The sequence below is a fragment of the Orycteropus afer genome, unplaced genomic scaffold (assembly GCF_000298275.1).
Source record: "Orycteropus afer afer isolate SDZICR_OR568_19922 unplaced genomic scaffold, OryAfe1.0 scaffold00799, whole genome shotgun sequence".
Lineage (NCBI taxonomy): Eukaryota > Metazoa > Chordata > Mammalia > Tubulidentata > Orycteropodidae > Orycteropus > Orycteropus afer.
Window position 1 is genome coordinate 463,511 of NW_006922386.1, and position 10,786 is coordinate 474,296.

General features: G+C 37.2%; 1 protein-coding gene across 1 annotated transcript; it reads left to right on the forward strand.

The window, feature by feature from the left end:
• The first annotated feature begins 3,629 nt into the window (after positions 1-3,629).
• On the forward strand, positions 3,630-4,565 carry LOC103211832 (olfactory receptor 4S2-like). The gene has a single exon (XM_007957814.2). It carries the CDS (start codon positions 3,630-3,632, stop codon positions 4,563-4,565), a length of 936 nt encoding a protein of 311 aa, XP_007956005.2.
• Positions 4,566-10,786: the final 6,221 nt, after the last annotated feature.

The window sequence follows — 10,786 nt, forward strand, 5'->3', positions numbered from 1 at the left end:
TTCTATTTAAATGACCACCTCATGGTCTGTACATAGTTTTCCCCGACCAGAATTAAGTGTTCTGGAATTACCATTCTTCTCAATATTATCCACAAATGCTTATGATGCACACAGTCCAATGGTGTTGCATAGAAAATAAAACAAAGGAAAATATCTCTTTCTGGTATTACTTGCCGAAATCCCTTTGACATCAGCAATGAGAGCCCTCATTCCATGTCCTCCTCTAAATGCAGCTTGAATTTTGGGAAGTTGCTTAATATATTGATTTAACCATTTTTGAATTATCTTCAGGAAAATTTTCTTTGTGATACTTCTCAGTAATTTCTACATTTTGTTGGAGCATGTTTTTTTGGAATGGGCACAAACATGGATCCCTTCTAGCACTTGGCCATTTAGAATCTTCCAAATTTCATAGCATAAACAAGTAAGCATCTGTAGTCTTGCTCTGTTTGTCAAAACATCTCAATGGGTATTCCTTCAATTCCTGGAGCCTTGTTTTCGTCAATGCCTTCTGTGCAGTTTGGATTTTTTTCCTCGATATCCTTGGCTCTTGATCTTATGCTATCTCCTTAAATGGTTGAATGTTGACCAATTCTTTTTGTCACAATGGCTCTTTGCAGTCCTTCTATCTTCTTTTAATGCTTCCTGCATCATTCAGTACTTTCCCGCATAGAATCCTCCAATATCGTCATTCAAGGCTTTAAGTTTTCTTCAATTCTTCCCTCTTCAGAAGTGCCAAGTGTGTTCTTCTATTTTGGTTCCAATTCCAGGTCTTTGCACATTTCTTTATGATATTTTACTTTGGCTTATCAAAGCACCCTTTGAAATTTTCTATTCCTTTCTTTCATTTCTTCATTTCTTCCAGTTGCTTTAGCTACTCTATGTTCAAGAGCAACTTTCAGAGTCTCTACTGACATCCATTTTGTTCTTCTTTCACTTTTTTTTTTTTTTAATGACCTTTGACTTTCTTTATGTACAATGTTCTTGATGTCATCCACAACTCATCCTGCCTTCTGTCACTAGTGTTCGATGTGTCAAATCTATTCCTCAGATGGTCTGTAAATTCAGATGGGATGTTAAGTTCATATTTTGGATGTGTTGGGGTTGTTTAATTTTCTTCAGCTTCATCTTTAACTTGCATATGAACAATTGAAGGTCTGTTGCATGGTCACCTTCTCTCCTTGTTCTGACTGCTGATATTTAGCTTCTTCATCTCCTCTTTCCACAGATACATTTGATCTGATTCCTTTATATTCTTTCCAAAGAAGTGCATGCTATAGTTTCCATTTATGTTGTTGAAAAAAAAGGTGTTAGGAATGAATAAGCCATTGGTTTGGAAAAATTCTATCATTCAGTCTCCAATGTCATTTCTATCACCAAGGCCATATTTTCCAACTACTGATGCTTCTTCTTTTTTCCACTTTTCACATTCCAATCAGCTATAATTGGCAATACATCTAGAATGTTTGGTCATTTTCATAGTATGTAAGTTGTAATTTTTTACCAGTTTTTTTTTAGCAGTTTTTTTTTTTTTACTTCAATTTCTTCATATTTGGCTTTATTGGTTGGTGTATAAATTGGATTATTATTATCATTAACTAGTCTTCCTGGTAGGTATATGGATATTAGCCATCATTAACAGCATTGTACTTCAGGATAGATGTTGAAATGTTCTTTTTAATGATGAAGGCAACACCATTCCTCTACTATCTGCCCTTCACTGCATACTAGATCACATAATTGATTCAAAATGGAGAATACCATTTAATTTCAGCTCACTAAACTAAACCAAACGCACTGCCATTGAGTCAAATCCAACTCATAGTGACCACTTCTTGGGTTTCTGAGGTGGTATCTCTATGGAAGTAGATTGTCCAGTCTTCCTTCCAAGGAGTGGTTGGTAGGTTTGAACCTCCAGCCTTATGGTTAGCAGTCAAATGTCTTAGGCACTACACCACCAAAAGTGCCTAGGATATCAATATTTATGTTCTATTTCATTTTTGACACCTTGCATTTTCTTAGAATCATACTTCATTCATTCTACATTCTGATTAATAGTGCATGCTTTCAGCTGATTCTATTCACATTGAGTCATGTCCCATCCACAAATGAAAGTTCCAAAAGTTTTACTCCAGGCACATCCTTAAGGTAGGTTGTTTTTGAGTAGACAGCTCTCCCCTGGTCATATTTTCAGGGCCATTTAATGTGAGGTGCTCATTCCCAGAGCTATATCAGAAAATGGTTCACTGTTATTCATAAAATTTTCTAGTAATAATCACCAGTATGCCACTGTTATTCAAAAGGCTTTCAGTGGCCAGTTTTATCAGAAGTTGTTGAGCTCCTCCTTCTTCCTAGTCTATCTAAGACCGGAAACACTGCTTAAACCTGTCCACCCTGGGTGAACATAGTATCTGAAATATCACTGGCATAGCTTCCAACCTTACAGCAACATGCAATCACCTCACTGTGACAAACTACTAAATGGTTTGGAGATCATGCACAAGAGCATAGACACATACACATAAAAATCCAAGTCTCGTAAGTAGGAGAACCTGCTAAGATCACCCATTCTCTACAACTTGAGTACATTGATGAATATGACACATAGGCATGGTTCCATTAAGAAGGAAATTTGTATCCTTAGATCTTCACTTCTCTGTGAAACAAGAGGTGAACTTTGTGAGGTGTGCAAAACTTACCATGTCCTAAAACACAGACCAGTTTCCACAGAGTTCATTCCAACTTACGGTAACTCCTTGTATGTCAGTATAATTGTGCTGCATAGGACATTTTTTGTTTTGTTTTGTACTGATTTAATTTATTTTGTTAATGTGAATAAACACATCAAAATATACAGCAATTCAACAATTTCCATATGTACATTGCAATGATATTGATTGTATTCTATGAGTTGTGCAACCATTCTCACCCTCCTTTATTGAACTGTTCCTCCCAAATAACATAAACTCACTGTTCCCTAAGTTTTCTTTCTAACCCTATCTAAACTTTCTTATCTATCCAATCTTCAAATTCCTGTCAATTGATACCATAGTTTTTAAAAGAACTTTATATTCAAGTCAGATATTTTTTACTAGTTAAGTGTTTTCAATAGCTGATTTGTTGAGAATAGATTGCCAGGCATTTCTTTCAAAGTACTTCTGAGTGAACTTGAATCCCCAATATTTTGGTTAGCAGCCGAGCATGTTAATTGATTGCACAGCACACAAGCTCCAAATGCAGAAGTTGTTTCAAAATCAGGTTTAGGAATTATACAAAACAAGATCTATGCAAATATTTTAAATCAAAGAATAAATCTTTTTTAAAAGAAGCAAAAAGATGGAACTCTTGGCTTGATGGAATATTTGTGGTATTTACTTGATCTCTCTGGACTTGTTTCCTCTTCTGAAGTAAATGAATTGACTTGTGTGAAGGAAGATGGTCAAAATATATACACTTTGATTTCTCTAACTATGCATGTCAAAGAGTAGTAAGTACCTATTTTGCATTTTCAAATACTGTGATCATACCTTTTTACTGCAATGGAAATAATGCTATTGGGCCTTTTCATTTTTTTTTTTTTTTCCAGACAATTTCATTATCTCAGGAACTTGGCCTCCTAGAATACTTTGATGGGAACAATAAGCAATGTAACTATGTTCATTTTCTTGGGCCTTTCTCAGAACCCAGAGGTGGAAGACATTTGTTCTGTGGTGTTTTCTTTCTTATACACAGCTACTCTTCTGGGAAACCTTCTCATCATGATGACAGTGCACATGGGCAACCTTTTCAAGTCACCTATGTATTTCTTTCTCAACTATTTGTCTTTTGTGGACCTCTGTTACTCCTCAGTTATAGCTCCCAAGATGATTGTTGATCTAATATCCAAGAGTAAAACAATATGTTATGTGGGATGCATTTTGCAACTCTCTGCATTACATTTCTTTGGATCCAGTGAGGTACTACTCCTTGTTGCAATGGCCTATGATCGGTATGTGGCCATCTGTAAACCTCTCCACTATATGACCATCATGGATCGGGACAGATGCAATAAAATCATGCTGGGGATCTGGGCAGGTGCGTTCTTACACACTGTTATCATTCTGTGTTTTGTGCTTCAGCTCCCCTTTTGTGGACCCAATGTGATTGATCACTACTTTTGTGATGTTCATCCTATACTGAAACTGGCCTGCACAGACACACATATTGCTGGTGTTGTTGAGACAGCCAACAGTGGGACCGTTGCCCTGGGAGGTTTTGTGATATTGTTAATCTCCTACACTGTCATCCTTCAGTCTCTGAGAAAGCAGTCAGCAGAAGGCAGGCACAAAGCTCTCTCCACTTGTGGTTCCCACATTGCTGTGGTCGTCATGTTTTTTGGTCCCGGTACTTTCATGTACATGCGCCCTGATACGACCTTCGCTGAGGATAAAATGGTGGCTGTGTTTTATACCAATGTCACCCCCATGCTAAATCCCCTGATTTATACACTGAGAAATGCAGAAGTAAAAAGTGCTATGAAGAAACTGTGGTGTAGAAAAGTTTTATGGAAGGTTAATGACAAATAGTTTGAAGGAATGATATTTTTAACCAGATTGATTTTAATTTCTTCAGTCTTGATTAATGCAACTGTGTGATGAAGAGAGTAATGCTAATGATACAGTTTTTGAGAGAAACAAATGTTATCTTCTTCCAATCCTTCCCTAATTCCTTTAAAAATTGAAAGTTTCTTTACTGTTTAGAACTGTGAGTGCTACATATTAAGCACTCAATATTAATTGTTATATGAAAAAATAGTTCAAGACAACTAGCAAGGATCTAAACTAAAGTATGTTGTTATAAGTCCTCCCAAAGCACAGATGCTTGTGAAAACAAAACAGAAAGTTTGGAATGAAGGGGGAAGCGACAAAAAGATACAAGCACATGCTTAAAAGACAAAAGGCACATTCTCATTCTCTGGTCGTGAGAAAAATAAAACAAGCAAAAAACATCTTTTCTTTCCTATCAAACTTACTGTCTTTGCCCAAATACTAAGGGTATTAGGCAAGTTGACCACTTTTTATTTATGGTAACCCGTGAGTATGCTGCTGTTAACTGACTAAGCCATACCTATGCTCTCCTGCTTCAGTCCCACTTCGTGTGAAATGAGCACCAGAAAAAGGTGAAGGAGCTGGATGGAAACAGAGTCACTTGTGATGAACAGGTGACTGTGATTCAGTCAACAGGACCCCTAACGTTTCTGTTAATTTCCTCTTTCCTCCATGTTCGACCAAGCAGCTCTACTGAAAAGAGTGAGGCACTTGCACTGCTTCCTTGGCTTAACTAACCAGATTGCCATCTGTAAATGCCACAGAGACTCATTCTCCCAAAAAAACAAACACTTTCCTCATATGAACTGATAACTTGTCAAAGTAATACCATCTTCCCTCACCTTGGAAGGTAAACTGGACTTTTTGTAATTTTTCCTGTTATAGGTGAATACATCACTGATTATCCCCTGTTATTTTTCATTTTATTTTCCACAATTATGAACAGCCATTTATTTTATAACTAAACAAAAACCAAACTCAGTGCCGCTGAGTCTGATCTGACTCATAGAGACCTCTCCTTGGGTTTCCAAGGCAGTATCACTTCGGAAGTACATTGCCCAACCTTCTTTCTGAGGATGGGCTGATGGGTTTGAACTGCCAGCCTTCTGGTTAGCTCAAATGCCTTAGGCACTACACCACCAGAGCTCCTAAGACCTGTATAGAGAGTGATTAAAAAATGCTTGCTGATTTTGGTGCAATCACAGAAAAGTAAAGAGAAGAAAGATCCAAAAGCATCAAGTCATATGAGCTACATGTCTGAGTTGGATAATCAAGAAACTCTTTCCCTGGAACCATGTCTGGTCGTTAAGTTTATGTGTCAACTTGACTGGGCCTGGATGAGTGGCTGGGCAGCTAGATGTAATTAGTAATTCCTCACAATGAGACTGGTAATCAACTCACTGGTGGAATCTACCAGAGGAGCATTAGGGATGTGGTCTGCTTCCAGTATATAAGGAGACATTTTGAGAATGGTCTCTGCAGCTTTTTGGCATGCTTGAACTTCATTCAGCAGCCTGACTTGCTCTGCTGATCTTGGGACTTTACTTGATCTAGTGACCTGCTATGTGGTTCAATAATCTTGGGACTGAGCCTTTTTACTTATCAACCTTGGCTCTTTCAGCCTCAACAGTCAGCAGCAGCCTGAGTGAAAATATGCCTGTAGCTCCACTGGGCTTACTTAAACTGTAAGAGAATAATTCCTTGTTTGTTTAAGATCACTCATTTCTGGCATTTTCTGTTAGAATGGTATGAAATAACCAAAACACCACGTAAATACATGGTTATTGGTTATTGTCCCAGATTGCCATGCATTCACTGTGTCTCCATAGGTCTGCATTTCCTCAATTTCAAAATGAGGAATAGAAGAGCATTTTTCAAGCTTGGCTGATCCTTGAAATTGCCTTGAGAGATTTTTAAACATGTAACAGGACCTATTGTAAAATAATTTTATTCATTAGGCCAGGGTTGAGTAGTATATAAAAATCTATATACTTACCAAAATCCTCTGGTAATTTTTACATAGCCAGGGAACTTGAATTTGGAAATAACTGGTACTCAATGACATTTGATGCCATTAAGTGGATTCCAACTCATACCAATCCTCACTGAGTTTCAAAGGCTGTAAATCTTTACAGCAGCAGATTCCCTCATCTTTCTTCCCTATGCTGGCCAGTGGGTCTGAACCACTGATCTTTTGGTTAGCAGCGTAATGCTTTCACCATTATACCACCTTATCCCTTATTATCAATCATGGCAGACATTAATTTATGGATGGATACATAAGTAGACAGGCAAAAAGATCAGATATAAGTACATGAATAGGAATATACCCACTATCATACATAGGTTAAGGAGTTCTGGTGGTGTAGTGGTTAAGGCATTTGGATGTTAACCAAAAGGTCCATGGTTCAAACCAACCAGTTGCTCTGTGGAAGAAAGATGAGGTATTCTCCTTTGGTAAAGACTTATAGCCTTAGAAACTGAATAGGGGTTACTATGAGTTAGAATCAAAATGATGGCAGTGAGTTTGCTCTTTTGATTTGGTTACATAGGTTGGGCAGACAATATTCCCACTTGTGTGTTTGTATATACTATAAAAAAAATGTATACAGCTGTATTTACTGTTAGATGCCATCATGTAAGCTCTGAATCACAGTAACCCTATGTTCAAAAGAACGAAACACTGGCTGATCATGCACCATCTTACAACCATTTCTGTGTTTGAGCCTATCATTGCATCCACTGTGTCAATCCATCCTATTGAGGGTCTTCCCCTTTTTCAGTCACCCTCCACTTTACCAAGCATGATATCCTTCTCCAGAGAATGGCCCCTTCTGACAACATGACTAAAGTCGGTGAGACGAAGTCTGGCCAGTCTTGTTTCCAAGGAGCATTCCAGCCACACTTCCTCCAGGACAGATTGTTAGTTCTTACAGTCCATGGTATTCTAAGTATTCTTTGCCAATAGCAGAATTCAAAGGTATCAACTCTTCTTCAGTCTTCCGTATTCATTGTCCAGCACATGTATGTGAGGTGATTGAAAATACCATAACTTGCATTAGTCTTCAAAGTGACATCTTTGCTTTTCAACATTTCAAAGAGGTCTTTTGCAGCAGATTTGCCCATTCTGATTTCTTGACTGTGGATCCAAGTGAAATCAATTTTTTGACTACTTCAATCTTTTCTCCATTTATTGTGAGGCTGCTTACTGGTCCTGTTGTGAATATTTTTGTTTTCTTCATGTTGAAGTGTAATCCATACTGAAGACTGTGATCTTCGATCTTCATCTGTAAGTACTTCAAGCCATATTCACTTTCAGCAAGCAAGGTTGTGTCATCTGACTATTGCAAGTTGTTAATGAGTCTTCCTCCAATTCTGATGCCACTTTCTTCTTCACAGAGCTTAGCTTCCCAGGTCATTTGCTCAGCATGCACACTGAATAAATATGGTGAAAGGATACAACCCTGATGCACACGTTTCCTGATTTTACACAATACAGTACTCCCTTGTTCTGTTAAAATGACAGCCTCTTGGTCTATGTACAGGTTCTTCATGAGCACAAATAAGTATTCTGGAATTCCTATTCTTCATAATGTTATCCATAATTTGTTATGATCCACACAGTCAAATGCCTTTGCATAGTCAATAAAACACAATTGAAAATATTTCTAGTATTCTTTTCTTTCAACCAGGATGCATCTGACATCAGCAATGAGATCCTTTGTTCCATGTCCACTTCTGAATCCAGCTTGCATTTCTGAATGCTCCTTGTCAATATAGTGCTGCAACCACAGGTCTGGATGTTCCTTGTCAATGTATTGGGGCAACCATTTTTTTTTTTTTAATTATATTCATTATTTTACTTCTGTATTATATTAATAATGTTGTTCCATCATTTCCACATTCTGTTGGATCACCTTTCTTTGGAATGGGCACAAATACTGATCTCTTCCAGTTAGTTGCCAGGTAGGTGTCTCCCAAATCACTTGGAATAGTTGAGCAAGTGCCTTCAGCACTCCATCAGCATGTTAAAACATCTCAACGAGTATTCCATCAATTGCTGGAGCAGTGTTTTTTACCAGTTCTTTCAGTGTAGCTTTGACTTCTTCTTTCAATATTATTGGTTCTATATCATATGCCAAGTTCCAAAATAGTTGAACATTGAGCAGTTCTTTTTGTACAGTGACTGTGTGTGTTCCCTGCATCATTCAATATTTTGCCCATAGAATCCTACAATAATGTTAGTAGAGGCTTGAATTTTTTGTTCAGTTCTTTCAGATTGAGAAATGTTGAGCTAGTTCTTCCCCTTTGGGTTTCTAACTCTAGGTCTTTGCCCATTTTGTTATGATTATTTATTTTGTCTTCCCAAACTGTTCTTTGAGATCTTCTGTTCAGCTCTTTTATCTTGTCCTTTCCTCCATTCACTTTATCTACTTTCTACTCAAGACCAAATTTCAGTTTTCTGTCATTGGTGTTCAATGCATCAATCTATTCTTCGGATGGTCTCTAAATTCAGGTGCAATTTCATCAAGGTCATATTTTGGGTCTCTTGGACTTGTTTTGTCTTCAGCTTTAAACTGAACTTGGAAATGAGCAACTGATGATCTGTTCCACAGACAGATCATGGCCTTGTTTTGGCTGAAGATATTGAGCTTCTTCAGTGCCCCTTTCCACAAATGTATTCAATCTGATCCCTGTGTATCCCATCTGGTGATGTTTATGTGTATAGTCTCCATTTATTTTGTTATGGCATTTGTAACAAAGAAGTAATTGGTCTTGTAAAATTCTATCATGGTATTTCTGGTGTCATATCTATCACCAAGGCCATATTTTTCAACTATTGATGATTCTTCTTTGTTTCCCACTTTCCCATTCCAATTACTGATAATAATACATATGATTGCATGTTTGGTCAATTTCAGACTGCAGAACTTGGTAAAAATCTTACATTTCTTTGTCTTTGGCTTTAGTGATTGCTGTGTAAATTTGAATAATAGTAGTATTATTTTGTCTTCCTTGTAAGTGTATGGATATTATCTTATCATTGATAGCATTGTACTTCAGGAAAAATCTTTATGTGTTATATTTCATTTTTTACAACTTCCAATTTTCCTGGATTCATACTTCATACATTCCACAGTCTAATTACCAGTGAATGTTTTCAGTTCTTCCCATTTTGAGTTGTTCCCATCAGCAAATGAAAGTCCTGGAAGCTTTACCACATTCATGTCATGAAGGTCTACTTTGAAGAGGAAGCCATTCTCCAGTCATATTTTCAGTGCCTTCCAACCTGAGAGGCTCATCTTCCAGCACAACAGTAGAGAATAGTTCAGGGCTATTCATAAAGCTTTCCAGTAATGTTATTCAGAAGGTTTTCTCTGGTCCAGTTTTTCAGAAGTGTCAGTTGGTGGTATAATCACTTGGGAAAATGGTATGGCACTTCCTTACAAAGTACAAGGTAGAAATACCATACGATTCATCGATCCCACTAATAGGTATATGTCCTGAGAATACACAGCTATGAGACAAATAGATATATGCACATCCATATCCATCACAGCATTATTCACAAGAGCAAAAAAAAAAAAAAAAAATAGAAACAGCCTACGTGACCATCAACAAATGAATGGAAAAACAGATAAAGGTAAAAACATACACTAGACCACTATGCAACATTAAGTAATAGCAATGAATCTGACAAACATCTGACAACACAGATGGAATTGGAGCTCACTATGCTGATTGGAATTAGTCAATCACAAAGGGACAAATATTGCATGAGACAACTATTATAAAAACTCAATACAAGGTTTACACAGGAGAAGAAAGGTTTTTTGAAGGTTACCAGGGGCAAGAGATAAAGAGAGGGAAAATTATTATAGAGCAGGTAGACACATATTCAGTTGGATGAAGGGAGAGACAATGTAAAATAAGAGAGAGGTCAGCACAAAATAATCAAGAAAAAGGAAGACACTGGAGGGTGCACAGCAGTAACAGAGGTAAATACTATTACATACACATTCTGCAGTAACAATAAAAATAATAATTTATGAAAGGACACATACATAGACATACAAGTTGAAGAGGGATGGGAAGACAGGTGACAGTATACCCATGAACACATACATACAGATTTAGCAGAGGATATTTCTACATATGTGCTTATATATGCTGCAAATATACTTATGTGTATATATATA

What these genes read in the sequence shown, in the direction of transcription:
- LOC103211832 (XM_007957814.2), top strand. Translation starts at nt 3,630, where the DNA reads ATGGGAACAATAAGCAATGTAACTATGTTCATTTTCTTGGGCCTTTCT.